The following is a 16,220-nucleotide window of genomic DNA, read 5'->3' on the forward strand; positions in this document are numbered from 1 at the left end:
TTTTAATTAATATAATATTAATAATTAATTATTTATAATAATTAATTAATTCTTAAAGTAATAATTAATTCTTTAAAATATAAATTTTTATTTTATGACAGAACAAATTAATCCATTCCTCTATTTACACCGATATTTCATTTTCAGTTTCAGTCGTCAGCCAAAGGTCCAGATGCAGCCATCGTTTGAAGTTTTCTAATGTTAATTTCTTTTCTCTACATTAAACAGCATGTTGAATATAGTGTACGAAGTATTCAGTGCCTGCAAGAATAAAATTTGTATTAGCTACAGTGTAAGCATACTAGTTATACTTTTGTGTATAAACAAAGAAGTACATCGATAGTAGTAAAAACAATATTACAGATGGGGTAGAGCAAAGCAAGATGCTAGGCTATCACTCGCCGCAACCTTTACTGCGCCCAAAACTTAATTTCTTCTCTGAATATGGCCTCGCAGCTCTGATAATTTGTACAGCGGAATGTTAGGAATCCATGTCAACTTTCGATGTGTTCCAGTCTGAACACATACTTTACTTACTGTCACGTGCTACATGTCCTAAAAAAAAGGAAGACTACTGACTGAGTGAATAAATTTGATCGGAATGGTAATCGACAGTCATACGTCCGGCCAAGTTTCCTTCCAGTGTAATTAAGACCATTCATCGTCACTACGTGATGTACATGACGAAAGAGAAAAGACACTACATACATACACTGAAGCGCCAATGAAAGTGGTACAGGCATGCGCCTCCAAACACGGAGACACATAAACAGGCAGAATAGGGGTGCGGTATGGCAACGCCTATATGAGACAACAAGTATCTGGTGCAGTTGTTAGATGGGTTACTGCTGCTACAATGGCAGGTTATCAAGTCTTAAGTGATATGTAAAACATTCTCGGTATTCTTGCCGCGTCAGTTTTGGATAAAATCTCGAGCTTTCAACGACTACCCCCATCGTCATCGTCAGGAGCAACTGACTGTCTTCACTACTGCTGTGGTCACCAACAGTCGAATGTCGGTGTTGATGGTCCCAGGCGCGGCGTAAAACTACATGTCGTGCAGTCATTAAGGGTACAAGAGTGCGCCTTCGGCTCAGAAAGCCCATATCCATGATGTTTCGTTGAATGGTTCGCATGATGACACTTGTTGATGGCCCTCCATTGAAATCTGTAGCAATTTGCGGAAGGGTTGAACTTCTGACACGTTGAACGATTCTCTTCAGTCGTCGTTGGTCCCGTTCTTGCGGGATCTTTTTCCGGCCGCAGCGATGTCGGAGATCTGTTGTTAGCCCGGATTCCTGATATTCAACGTACACTCGTGAAATGGTGGTACGGGAAAATCCCCACTTCATCGCTACCACGAAGATTCTGTGTCCCATCGCTCGTGCGCCGACTACAACACCACGTTCAAACCTACTTTTGTCTTGATAACCTGCCATTGACCGCTCTAACAACTGCGCCGCAGTTGCCGACAGCAGTGCCGTATTCTGCCTGTTTACGTATCCCACTATTTGAAGACGCTTGGATACACCAGTTTCTTTGGGACTTCACTAGAAATAACTGTATCACCAGCAGAAAGATTGTGTTTCCTATTAATATTCTGTGCAAGGCCGTCATAACAACAGCTAGGTGCAATTACAGAGCACGTTTTTTATTGTGACTGGCTTCAAAGATATACTGACTATTCTCAAAATCCCTAAATCTGTGTCGAAGAGGAATTCGGGATTATTCTGTGAGGATCTTGTAACCACACTTGTACGAAAGTCGCAACTGACATTTAAACTGATAGAAATTTTATTGTAATTAATATAAGTAGCGATCAAAAAGTTTCCGTAAGGGGGTCGTGCAGTCTAGAATCGGTATGACGGCAAAGAAAAATCACCATGAATACGGAGGTAATCATCCCAAAGATGCACCAGGTTGAAGATACCCGTTTGGTAAAACACCATGACCTGCTGTGTGATGAAGTCCATGACTATCTGCTGCACATCCTCGTTCGATGGAAATCGTCGTCCTTCCAACGTCCTTTTTAAAGGACCGAAGGCGTGATAATCGCAAATGGAAAGATCAAGACTATAGGGAGGGTACTCGCGTGGCTCCCACTTGAGGTGGCGTAACTTCTGAGTTGCGATATCTGCGATAAGTAACATCTTGAGCTGGATCGCGACCAGCACGGAACTAGGAGCACCATTCCACAACGGTTCTTTTCGACAGAAATTGTAATGTAATACGGGTTATGTCTGGAAAATAATAAATGCAGGATTGTTTCTGCAATGTTCCACTACGAAATGGTTCAAATAGCTCTGAGCACTATGGGACTTAACATCTGAGGTCATCAGTCCCCTAGAACTTAGAACTACCTAAATCTAACTAACATAAGGACATCACAAACATCCATGCGCGAGGCTCCGGGCTGAAGCGCCTAGAACCGCTCGGCCACCGTTGCCGGCCTGGAATGTTCCACCCCAAATAACATCACTAGTGATGACTGTTGGGGCAGTTCACTAGGTGTTTAGCACGAGTATTTAATTCCTTGTAAACTATTAAGGTACTTTTGATAGAGAGCAGACCCTTGTAAAATGTTATTTTACGTATTTTACCATCAACTCATAATGAACAACTTGTAAGAGGTCCATGATTAAGGAATTTGTTGTTAGCGCACTCGAGCAGATGTAATTTCGATGGATTGCTCACGCGCTGCCTGCGATATGTAAGCTGTAAGAGAATCTGAGACCAAAGGGCAGTGTTGACTGCAGTAGGAACTGTGTGGTAGTTGGAGTAAGTAGTTGCTAGCGAGCAGTCTGGAATGTGAAGTTGGCTGGGCCGGTCGTGGTGGAGCGATGGCGGAGCCTGAACAGTGTAGTATAAGGTAAAAGCAGCCTCGCGCATATGTAGTATTCTTATGTCAAGCCCCATGTAAATATTTTTTAAAAAATCTCTTAATAATAATCTTTCTTATAAAAAAATTAACTTTTGATAATCATTCATTTCAATTGAAAGAATTTACTAATTTCTCCAATCCATGATCATCCCGATTGTTGAAAAGAAAAATCAGTTGTTTCCTTTTATACATGAAAATTCAATCGGCCAGCATTGCACTGGGCTGTGCCAGAAAAGTTTAGTTTCATATAGGAGCAGATATATATGCGCTATCCGGCGACTAGACTGAGGTAAGAGTTTTCAATTTATTCAGTATGGATCTTTCAGGGCCAAGATGCAGCACTGCTGACGTCCAAAATTTACCAGGTTAAATTGACAGTCAATTATTGAAAGGTTATAAGTGAGTCACAGTTTTATTGATAGATTAGTCGCATTTTATTATTATGGGTTACGCAATTTATTTTTTGGAAGGTTACACTAAATGTGAAAGATAATTATATATTTTTATAGTGGGGAAGTTACAAACTATAGTCGTCATTTTTAATAACTCCGTTTTTTACTTATGATTTTCATTCGTTTTATCAGACTTCGTTTCCGAGTAGTGCGCTACTTAAAACTGGAAATAATGCAATGAAGTTAATATGCGTTCAACCAGAATTCATTTATTTTAGAAACATTTCTCATCCGTGAAAGACAATTTTTATTCCAACGGCAAAGAGGAAGTGTTCCTATCACAGGAAAAATGAAAATTATCGAACTCAATGCTTTTCACAGATAGTGCCTCCTTGTCATTCGTATGTGCGCATCCGACTTACTTGGACAAAAGGACAAACATGTTCCTTGACGTTCGTCATGAAAAAAAAATTTCTGAGTGTTATTACTCTCTTACTGTGCAAGATACTGTACAAGATGCTGCCCATACACATTCGTCATTCTCTGGTGGATGTCTACCGGTGTTGGCCGTTCGGAATACAAGAAAAGAACATCAGGAAGTTGGTCCTGTTTGGACACATTTGGTAATAACCTCACCGTAGTTCAGGCTTCCTCATTTACGACATTCACGTAGGGAAGTCATGAAGGCCACACCAAGTCCTTGCTAATATACGTGCATTAGAGTCGCGCTGCATTGCATACACGCGCACAAACGGAAATTTTTTGATCGCCCCACAATATGTTCACCGCTAATAATTCTTTTATTTTTATTATTACTGTAATGATTGCAGTCGTAATGCATGACTGTTATTCTCTGCTGAGTGTAATCTTAATTGTAAAAAGAAATTCTATTGGTACCTAGTTAGATGTAAGAGATGTCATAAACACCCTGACTTTCTCTAACAAAATGAAATACATACATAAATAAACAGTTCATTCCGTGGGCATAGCATGTAATGCGGTTATTAAAACAGTACTAATTACGTTCTTCGCCCACCGATGTCAAGCTTGTAACGACCCGCCTACTAATTAAAAATATGAGCGGGATTGAACAGAACAAGGCTCAACGCTGCGCTGTTTTACTGAGTGACTTTTTTAAACCGACAACAGGACTCTTTTCTGTGAACGCTCTGAAACATTCTGGTACTCCTTCATGTGACTAACTGATATCTTTTGTTTGCTTGCAGGTACGTTGCACCTACTGCTCAGCTCGACTGGAGTTATTGACAGTATGTATTTCTGTTTAGTTTTGGTTTTCATAAACTTTGCTGTTAGCTTTCGCGATAAAATGGAACGTATTTACATCGGTTTTTCTGATGACAAAGCACAGAAGACGCAAGTATCAGAGATTCAATAACTTACGAAAGACTTCATCGCTTCATATGCAAGGAGTTTACGAAAATGTATTCACAGGGCACGGGAGGAAGGGAAATTAAACGATTATAAAACGCTTTGTGTACAATCCCGTACAAGAAAAGATGCAGCATCATTATTTCGGACGGACTGGAATTGTGTAAGAGAGTCAGATACACATTTTTCTCAGATTTTCCTGACTAAGCTGGCATCGTACTATATCAGTGCAAGTAATTTTGTTGTTGTTGTTTTGTCTTGAGTCAGAAGAATGGTTTGCCGCAGCTGTCGAGGCTAGTTAATCCAACGCTCTACAGCTCTGTATAGCCGCATACGTATAACTCTCTCTGTAGTTTTTTACCATGAGCACTTCCTTTCATTATCAAATTAACTATCTATTGATGCTTCGTGTTGTATCGCAGAAATCGATCCGTCCTGTTAGCAAAGTTGTGGTGCAAATTTCTGTTTCCCCAATTCGATTTAGTACCTCTCCATTACTTATTCGACATTTCCATATAATCTTCAGCTTTTTCGTTCAAAATGGTTCAAATGGCTCTGAGCAGTATGGGACTTAACATCTTAGGTCATCAGTCCCCTAGAACTTAGAACTACTTAAACCTAACTAACCTAAGGGCAGCACACACATCCATGCCCGAGATAGGATTTGAACCTGCTGTCGCGCGGTTCCAGTCTGTAGTGCATAGAACCGCTAAGCCAGCTATTTCGTATAGCTCCAGAATTCAAAAGCTTCTATTCTCTTCTTGTATCAGCTGCTTCTTTTGACCATAAATTTGAGACAAACATCTTGTGAAAAATTTCTTAACTCATAAGATTTGCATTCCGTCTCAACAAATTCCTCTTTTTCAGAACGCATTTCTATCATTTTTACACCAGCTCTCTTCCGTTATTTTCTTGCTCAAACAATGCAACTCATCTACTGTCTCATTTCCTAAACTGATTCCCTCAGCATGATCTGATTTAATTGGACTACAGTCTATAAACTTATTTTTAATTTTGTTGATATTCGCTATTCATCTGAATGATCTCTTTTCAAGACACTATCCACTCCATGCGGCTGCTGTTTCAACACCTCTGCCATCTGCGACAGTATTACAGTATCACCACCAACCTGATAACTTCCATTTCATCTCCCTGAACGTTAATTCTCTTTCCAAATATTTCCTTTGTTTCCTTATCTGCTTGCGCAATGTGCAAATTGGACAACATAGGCGGTGGGGTGGTGGTAGGGGGGAGGGGGTTTGGCTATACTCCTCTCACTCCATTCCCGAGTATTCCTTCTATTTAAAGTACTCACAAATTAGTGTGATTTCTGTACAGGTCGTAAATACTTTATCCATACTACCTTCAAAATTTTAAAGAGTGTAGTCTAGTTAAGAACGTCAGAATCCATCTGTAAATCTAAGAATGCAATAATTGATGGCTTGCCTTTCTTCAACCTATCTTCTAGGATAAGGCGTATAGTGTTTCTATGTTTCTCTGGAGTCCAAATTTATCCGTTTTTTGATGGGCTTCCGCCAGTTTTCCCATTCTTCTGTAATTAATTGGTCTCAATATTTTGCAACAATAAGTTATTAAACTGATGGTTTGGCAGCATTCACACCTGTAAGCACATGCCTTCGTTGGAATAGCAATTTTTACACCTTTCGTGAAGTATAAAGGTTTTTTCCTGTGTCATATACCTTGCATACCAGATGCAGTATTTCTGTCGTGGCTGGCTCTGCCTAGGATTTCAATAATTCTGTGTGAATGTCGTCTGTACAAGGGATGTTGTTACTACTCAGGTCCTTCACTGCTGTGTTCAATTCTTCTTGCTGTGCCATACGTCCCATCTCATGTACCAATTCTTTTCATTCTTTAATATGCCTTGTGTCCAGTTAAGTTTTCCATTTCACTGTTAAATTCTTCTCACAGTCTCATACATCCCATCTCATCTTCACTTATTTTTCTTTCTACGACATTGTCCTCGAGTTTGTTTCCCTTATATAGGGTTTCCATTGATTGCTTCCACCTTTAAAGTTTTCGTCTGAACTTAGTATTGCGCTGCTTTCTGAGTTATTGATATTCATACAGCTGCTTCCATCTTTCTCCCTAAGCCCTAAGGTACCTCGTTGTTATAGGTGGCATCTATACTTCCTCTAGTCGTACATGTATCTACAATCTTGCATTTATAATCTAGCAGTTCCCGTTTACATAGCTAGCGTTTTCTGTCGGTTTGATTGTGTGAACCTTGACATTATGTTACAGAAATTACAATTTTACGTATAAATGTAACGGCATACAGAACAGGAAGCAAAAAGTTTCTTTACATGGATTAAGTGATTTAAGGAAGTTTCCCACTTCAACTAACTGGCATGAAATTACATTAGGTGTTCCACAGGGTTCGATCATGGGTCTCTTTCTGTTCTTGGTATATGTGAATGATCTCCCTTTTATCTGAAACAAGAAGCTAAACTGACACTGTCTGCTGATGATACAAGAATCGTTATTAATCGAGTGAAAGAAACTCCAATAGAAAATGATACAAATAAAGACTTTGAAAAGTTATTGCTTGGTTTTCTGCGAATTACCTTCCTCTGAACTTTGAAAAAACACAGTACATCCAATTTTCTACTGCAAGGAGTACAGTTCCTTCAATAAATATAACATATCAACAGACGTCAGTAGCCAGGGTAGAGCATACTAAGTTTTTGGGTGTACATATAGGTGAGGGTAAAAATCGTAGAGGGAGACCGAGAGATGAGTACACTAAGCAGATTCAGAAGGATGTAGGTTGCAGTAGGTACTGGGAGATGAAGCAGCTTGCACAGGATAGAGTAGCATGGAGAGCTGCATCAAACCAGTCTCAGGACTGAAGACAACAACAACAACAACATATAGATGAGAATCTTAATTGAAAATTTAGCATTTTGGATCTCATAAACCGACAAGGTTCAACAAATTTTTCAGTCAGAATAATTGCAAATTTTGAGGAAAACAGAAGTTATCAAGCTAACATACTTTGCACAGTTTCACTATCTGATGTCATAGGGGATAATATTTTGGGGTAACTCACCACTTAGGCAAATAGTAATCACTGTTCAAAAGAAAGTGGTTAGAATAATGTGTAGGGCTCATAGTGGCACATCTTGCAGGCATCTCTTAAAAATGTTAGGCATTCTTATAACAGCCTCAAGCTACATTTATTCAGTAATAAAATTTGTTCTCAACAACATGGACCACTTTAAAAACAGCAGTGACATTCATGATTGTAATACCAGAAGAAAGAAAGACTTACACTATCCTCCACTTAAACTATCTTTGGCACAGAAATGGGTAAAATATGAAGCTGTAAAACTTTTTGACAAATTACCAGACGAAATAAATTGTCTGACAGACAGCAGTACAGTTTTAAAAATAGGTTGAAATCATATCTTCTTGAGAACTGCTTCTGTACCATGGATGAAGTTTTGGATAAGAACAAATAAATCTACGGGCATAAATTTGAAAACTGAATAAATCACGGAATAGTGTAGATAGAGAGGTACAAATTGACACACATGCTTGGAATGACATGGTTTTTTGTAGATCCAAAACAATACAAAAGTACAAAAAAGTCCGACGGATGGAGTTTCATCTGATCAGAATAGCAATAATTAGCATAACAAAGTAAGACAAAGCAAAGATGATGTTCTATACAGGAAATGCTCACTATGTCTACCATCATTGCTCAACAGTAGCTGTTGTCGAGGAGCAAGTTGTGAACAGCACTGTAAAGCATGTCCGGAGTTATGGTGAGGCATTGGCGTCGGATGTTGTCTTTCAGCATCCGTAGAGACGTCGGTCGATCGCGATACACTTGCGACTTCAGGTAACTCCAAAGCCAATAATCGCACGGACCTGGGAGGCCAAGCATGACGATAGTGGCTGCTGAGCACACGATCATCACCAAACGACGCGCGCAAGAAATCTTTCACGTGTCTAGCTATATGGGGTGGAGCGCCATCCTCCATAAACATGTACGTTCCTGCAGGTGTTTATCAGCCAGGCTGGGGATGATGTGATTCTGTAAGATATCGGCGTACCTCTCACCCGTTACGGTAGCAGTTACAAAACCAGAATCACGCATTTAGTCGAAGAAAAAGGGCCCGATAACGTTAGATGTGGTAAATCCAACCCATACTGTGATTTCCTCGTCGTGCAGTGGAGTTTCCCCGACAGTTTTCGGAGTTTCGGTAGCCCAAATTCTGCAGTTGTGGGCGTTGACAACCCTCTGAGCGTGAAATGAGCTTCGTCAGTCCACAACACGTTACTCAAGCAATCGTCATCTTCCGCCATCTTTTGAAACGCAGCACACCTCAAATGCCCTCCGCTTCACTAAATCGCCAGGTAACAGTTCATGATGCCAATGGATTTTGTACGGATAGCATCGGAGGGTACGCCTCAGTACCAACCAAGCAGTATTGTATGGAATGCCGGTGCTACATGCGACTGCACGAGCGCCGATTTCCCCGTGCATAGACGAACCCGCTACAGTCTCCATTTCTTCCTGAACATTCTCAGCAGCATTAGGCCTTGTGCTCGGTCGGCCACTACGGGGTCTATCGTCTGAACAACCCGTGGCTTCGAACTTCGAAATTATTCTCGCCACAGCTGCATTTGTCAACGGTCCTTTACCCTTTGGAATCGCCTTTCTATGGCGATAGGATTGTAACGCTGAACTAGCATATTCCCCATTCTGAAAATACATCTTCACGAAAAGCGCCTTTTCAGGTAACGTCAACATGCTGCGACTGCTGGCGAATCTGATTCTCTCTTTCATTACAGCTCCTCTAAATACACGACTGTCATGCGCAGTCACTGACGTGTTGTGAACTTTGTTTTTTGTTTGGATCTATTAAAACCCCATGTCACTTCAAGCATGTGTGTCAATTTTTACATCTCTATCTATATTATTCCGTGGTTTATTAGGTTTTCAAATCTGTACTGAATTTTTGATCACCGGTATGTATTTTGTACCATTTAAGGGCGTTGGGTAGGTAACAAAAATCTCAAGCTTTTTTAAATCTTCATTAATGTGCGCATTTCTTATGCACTTGACACAATCCACATCATAACGGTTACCGTGAGATTTATCAATGGAACATGTAGCTAACTAACTAACTAGCTAACTCACTGCAGGCTGCACTACTCTTCAAGGTCTCCCATAAATCTTTCTCAGCAATGCGGTGAACGCAGAGTTCTCATTTTCTTTTCACTCTTCTCGAGTGTTGTCTGTAGCCTACGCTCTCTTAAGATCCTGTATATTGTATGTCGCTTAACACGTTTGTTTCTGTTGTGATAATATTACTGCTGAAAAATAATAAGCCATAGCCTCAGCTGATACACTCAATTAAAACATTCACGAACTCTTTGCAGCAGGCTTCCTTTGCCATAGCATTTTGCTTCTCCAAATCAGTTTTCAGTGCCTTGCGGAAGTTGTCAAGTACACGATTGTCGACATCTTCACCGCTTGAAGACACCACACGTGTGAGCGAACGCTTCGCCTTCCGTCGGCAGTATTCGTGTATCGTCGCATGTACTTTCGCCCACGAAGCCAGACTTGTCCTCGGTTCCGTGGAGCGTGTAGCAGAAATATGGGTTAGTTTAGACAGCTGTGCAACTTTACGGGCTCTTGCCGAGTGCCAAAAGGAACGTGGAAATGAGCGCTTGAGTGGGAATCAGGTACCTGCAGAAAAGTGCTCCTGGAGAGCTGCACGAGTTTTCCAACCCTGATGCTGAGCGGTCGCGCCGCCTGCAGCATGAAGATGCGCAGCGACCTGCGAAACCGACGGTCCGCCTGCGGCCAGGCGCAGCTGAAGGCAGAAAACTGCAGGCGCTCCGCCTGCAACAGCACACCACACGGTTCACAGTAACAAGCAAAAGCAATATATCGGGCGATCAAAAAAAAAAAAAAAAAAAAAAAAAATAGAAAAAGCAGGAACCATATTCCAAGACGCGCGAAAGTTATCTTGCGCGCGTCGTTTGGTGATGTTCTTGTGCTCACCTGCCACTTACGCCATGCTTGGCCTTCCAGATCCCCAGACCTCAGTCCGTGTGATTATCGGCTTCGGGGTTATCTGAAGTCGCAATTGTATCGTGATCGACCGACACTGGTATGCTGAAAGACAACATCCGACGCCAATGCCTCACCATAACTCCGGACATGGTTTACAGTGCTGTGGACTGCATTGTGTTCCTCGACTACAGCTATTGTTGAGGATTGATGGTAGACATATTGAGCATTTCCTGTAAAGAACATCATCTTTGCTTTGTCTTACTTTGTTATGCTAATTATTGCTATAAACCTGTGAAAGTACCAGTCTGTCTTCATTGGCACTAGTGGTGTAATTTGATTCCATCTCACCGTACCATTTGTATATTGCGTTTTCCTGTCCTCAAATCGAAGCAAAGAACGTCTCTTCTATACATACGTTTCCCAAGTCTTTTTGGATCACGAAGGAAATTTTTCTTTCTAGACTGTGTTGCTCTTACGAGCTTAGTTCAAGGAGGCATCTGAAGTAGTTCAGTTTTGAAACTTCCTGGCGGATTAAAACTGTGTGCCAGACCGAGATTCGAACTCGGGACCTTTAGCTTGCGCGGGCAAGTGCTCTACCAACTGAGCTACCCAAGCACGACTCACTCCTCGTCCTCACAGCTCTGCTTCGGCCAGTACCTCGTCTCCTAGCTTCCAAACTTAAGGCAAAGGTCCCGAGTTTTAACCTGCCAGGATGTTCCATATCAGCGCACACTCCGCTGCAGAGTGAAAATCTGATTCCAGTTCAGTTTTGTACCACCGATAACGCAGTCTCAAATAGGCGTCAGAGGAACTCTCAGCTATTTTTGCAATGCGTGCTTATCAAGTCATTTTAGCCACATGCATTTGTAGTGTTATAGAGCAATAATACAGATAATCTAGACGTGTAACTAGCATTTTGGTACTTAATTTGATGTCCACAGCTATGTTTTGGATGCAAAATGTAACTTAAACAGTAAGTTAGACAAAAGTTCCTCTCTTGTGAAACTGACATATTATTGATGAATAATACAGACTTTTGGACGTGGTAACAACATTATGACACTTAAATATTGTGTGAACGTTTCTTATGATTTTTACGTATTTTTATATATACTACACGTATTTTAGACGTGGGAATGGTCAGCCATTGTTGTCAATATTTTCATGTATTTTTGATTATTAATAAGGAAATTTTTGTGTGTGTGTTAATCAACCGAAGCTTATCTGTTTTTGATAAATAATACACTTTAGGTATGGAAATAACAATGTACACTTGTCATAAATATTGTGTGTGTTGCTGATGAATCATACATATTTTTAACAAATAATACAGACTTTTATATGTGTAAATACTGTAAGTTACACTAGCACTGTCAATATCTTTACGTATTTTTGTTACCATTCACACGCAAGTGTATGTTAATGTGGTGTGTGTGTGTATGTGTGTGTGTGTGTGTGTGTGTGTGTCGGAGAGAAAGGGAGAGGGAGAGAGAGAGAGAGAGAGAGAGAGAGAGAGAGAGAGAGAGAGAGCGAGCGAAAGAGGTATTATATTTTGTGTGGCACCAATAGATGCATCAACAATTGTGCCGCAGTCACTACAAACATACTGCTTACAAGCTTGCTCCCTAAATTATCCTAAGCGTTCACTCGTTAATGTACTTTCAAACACTGCACATCATGGTCGTAGAGGCTCATGAGAAAGTGATTTCAGGAAGAAAGATGGCAGCTTGGTAAAGAACACGAGAGTTTTTTAAAAGAACAATATGACCTGAGAACGAGCTTTTTGACAACTGAAGTACATGTTTTTACAAGAGGAACAAACGTGATGCAGCTTTAAAAAATATTATGTTTGTTGACAGAATGTAGGATGCAGACAATAGTGTGGGAAACTTGGGAAAAGAATTAAGACTCAGCTTTTACTGTACTGCTGAGGTATCAATGGATACTTCGAAGAGAAATGTAGCAGTAGTATTAGCTCATAGTGATGATGATACATTCAAACTATATATATTTTTTACTGAAGTTGATTCACCAGTGGTACTAATTCATAAGATATAAGACACTATCAGCCTCGATTGCGGTAATGAAACCAATCTTTACCTAGGTTTCAGCACAAATAATTGATCCTCCTTCAGAAGATATATCTGAATCTATAATTTATCTAAGAGAGCATGGTCTAGAAATAAAACTAAAACAGCCTGAATATGCATAGTCGCATTATAAAAATGCGGTACATTAGTACTATGTGAACACCAAGACCTAACTTTAGCTCTGGCGTGCGCCTCGTCTACATGGACGCTGTGCTTTTGGGCTCGGGAGCTCACGTGAAACTAAGTAGGACTAGCTAACTTAGTAATTTATAGATTTATAGATTGAGGGGATGTAGCCGTGGTCTAGGGGTAGCGTCTTTGATTCATAATCAACACATCTTTTGTCCCGGGTTCGATCCCCGCCACTGCCTAAATTTCGATAAATAATCAGCATTGGCGGCTGAAGACTTCCGGCATAAGAAGTCAGCCTCATTCTGCCAACGGCCTTGTCAAAGAGGGCGGAGGAGCGGAAAGAGTTTCAGGGCACTCTCTTGTCCTAGGGGTGGGAAATTGCTCCTAAAGGTGGAAGAATCAGCAATGATCAACGACATGAGGATGCAAAAGGCAATGGAAACCACTTCATTAAAGACACGTAACGTGTATCCACAGGACATGTGGCCTGTAGTTGAACAAGTGTCAAGATGATTTCTCGATTGGCAAAAGATTCCGGAATAGTCCCCCATTCGGATCTCCGGGAGGGGACTGCCAAGGTGGAGGTTACCATGAGAAAAAGACTGAATAATCAACGAAAGGACAATGTTCTACGAGTCGGGGCCTGGAATGTCAGAAGCTTGAACGTCGTAGGGAAACTAGAAAATCTGAAAAGGGAAATGCAAAGGCTCAATATAAATATAGTAGGGGTTAGTGAAGTGAAGTGGAAGGAAGACAAGGATTTCTGGTCAGATGAGTATCGGGTAATATCAACAGCAGCAGAAAACGGTATAACAGGTGTAGGATTCGTTATGAATAGGAAGGTAGGACAGAGGGTGTGTTACTGTGAACATTTCAGTGACCGGGTTATTCTAATCAGAATCGACAGCAGACCAACACCGGCAACGATAGTTCAGGTATACATGCCGACGTCGCAAGCTGAAGATGAACAGATAGAGAAAGTATATGAAAATATTGAAAGGGTAATGCAGTATGTAAAGGGGGACAAAAATCTAATAGTCATGGGCGACTGGAATGCAGTTGTAGGGGAAGAAGAAATGGTTACAGGAGAATATGGGCTTGAAACAAGGAATGAAAGAAGAGAAAGACCAATTGAGTTCTGTAACAAGTTTCAGCTAGTAATAGCGAATACCCTGTTCAAGAATAACAAGAGCAGGAGGTATACTTGGAAAAGGTCGGGAGATACGGGAAGATTTCAATTAGATTACATCATGGTCAGGCAGAGATAACGAAATCAGATACTGCATTGTAACGGGTACCCAGGAGCAGATATAGACTCAGATCACAATATAGTAGTCATAAAGAGTAGGCTGAAGTTCAAGACGTTAGTCAGGAAGAATCAATACGCTAAGAAGTGGGATACGGAAGTTCTAAGGAATGACGAGATACGTTTGAAGTTCTCTAACGCTATAGATACAGCAATAAGGAATAGCGCACTAGGCAGTCATATACAACAACCAAGAGGGAATAATAAGAGTGGACGATCAAGAAAGAAGTGCTCGTATTAAGAAGGGAGTAAGACAAGGCTGTAGCCTTTCGTCCCTACTCTTCAATCTGTACATCGAGGAAGCAATTATGGAAATAAAAGAAAGGTTCAGCAGTGGAATTAAAATACAAGGTGAAAGGATATCAATGATACGATTCGCTCATGACATTGCTATCCTTTGTGAAAGTGAAGAAGAATTAAATGATCTGCTGAACGGAATGAACAGTCTAATGAGTAGACAGTATGGTTTGAGAGTAAATCGGAGAAAGACGAAGGTAATGAGAAGTAGTAGAAATGAGAACAACGAGAAACTTAACATCAGGATTGATGGTCACGAAGTCAATGAAGTTAAGGAATTCTGCTACCTAGGCAGTCAAATAACCAATGACGGACGGAGCAAGGAGGACATCAAAAGCAGACTCGCTATGGCAAAAAAGGCACTTCTGGCCAAGAGAAGTCTACTAATATCAAATACCGGCCTTAATTTGAGGAAGAAATTTCTGAGGATGTACGTCTGGAGTACAGCATTGTATGGTAGTGAGACATGGACTGTGGGAAAACCGGATCAGAAGAGTATCGAAGCATTTGAGATGTGGTGCTATAGACGAATGTTGAAAATTAGGTGGACTGATAAGGTAAGGAATGAGGAGGTTCTACGCAGAATCGGAGAGAAAAGGGATATGTGGATAACACTGATAAGGAGAAGTGACAGGATGATAGAACATCTGCTAAGACATGAGGGAATGACTTCCATGGTACTAGAGGGAGCGGTAGAGGGCAAAAACTGTAGAGGAAGACAGAGATTGGAATACGTCAAGCAAAGAATTGAGGACGTAGGTTGCAAGTTCTACTCTGAGATGAAGAGGTTAGCACAGGAAAGGAATTCGTGGCGGGCCGCATCAAACCAGTCAGTAGACTGACGACAGAAAAAAAGATTCAGTTATATCTTCTGAAGAAGGCTCAATTATTTGGGCTGAAACCTAGGTACAGTTAGGTTTCATTACCACTATCTAGGCAGATAGTTTCTTACATATTTGATTATCTGGATTGCAGACTGGGCTACAATGTTGAAAGTATATGAATTCATAAGAGTAGCCGAGAACTTCTCGGAAGAAATAATTTCTCATCACAGTGGCCAGATTCGTTAATTTCTGGTGCATAGTGATCAGTAAGAATTGGTAACTATTCTGGTTCATGCTCAGTTACATCTCGAAACGTCCTACACAAAAAGTTTTTTCGTAGAAATACCAAGCATCCCCTATCATATCGTCTGCACATCCAGTTTCTCACTTCTTTCAGAGTAATCCTCTGCCAGGGCATCCAATGATGCGGCCGCATTTTAGAACTTGGCACCATGATAGCTTGCTCTCACCGTGTGAATTGGTTTGTGGCGTGTCTGACCACACGCGGCGAATCTGCCTATTCATTTTAGCGCATCTTTTCCTGTGCAAATTCAGGAGCGCGTAAATGAGCATTGAAATACGTCCCTGGAACAGAGACACTTGTACGCGACAAAAGTGTAAAGAAGGTATTTTGCGGTTATTGTTTTGTATGTCATAATTCACTATTGATCAGTAATAAAACAGTGAGGAAGGTATTGTGTTGCTACACACTGAGGTGACAAAAGTCAAGGGTTATCTACTACTAACGCGTGGGACTCCTTTTGCGAGGCGTAGTGCAACAACTTGAAGTGGCGTGGGCTCAATAAGTCGTTGGACATCGCCTGAAGAAATATTGAGCCATTCTGCCATTATAG

At 40.9% G+C, this 16,220-nt stretch overlaps 1 protein-coding gene across 1 annotated transcript in view; it reads right to left on the bottom strand.

Moving 5' to 3' along the window:
• Positions 1-201: 201 nt before the first annotated feature.
• Positions 202-16,220, bottom strand: part of LOC126278764 (uncharacterized) — a 58,220-nt gene continuing 42,201 nt past the window's right edge. The window contains exons 6-7 of the mRNA XM_049979041.1: positions 10,388-10,543; positions 202-261 (exon numbers count right to left, since the gene is read on the bottom strand). Coding sequence (XP_049834998.1) covers positions 202-261; positions 10,388-10,543 — 216 coding nt within the window. The remainder of the gene's footprint in view (positions 262-10,387; positions 10,544-16,220) is intronic.

This window comes from Schistocerca gregaria, chromosome 6 (genome assembly GCF_023897955.1).
Source record: "Schistocerca gregaria isolate iqSchGreg1 chromosome 6, iqSchGreg1.2, whole genome shotgun sequence".
In the NCBI taxonomy this organism is placed as follows: domain Eukaryota; kingdom Metazoa; phylum Arthropoda; class Insecta; order Orthoptera; family Acrididae; genus Schistocerca; species Schistocerca gregaria.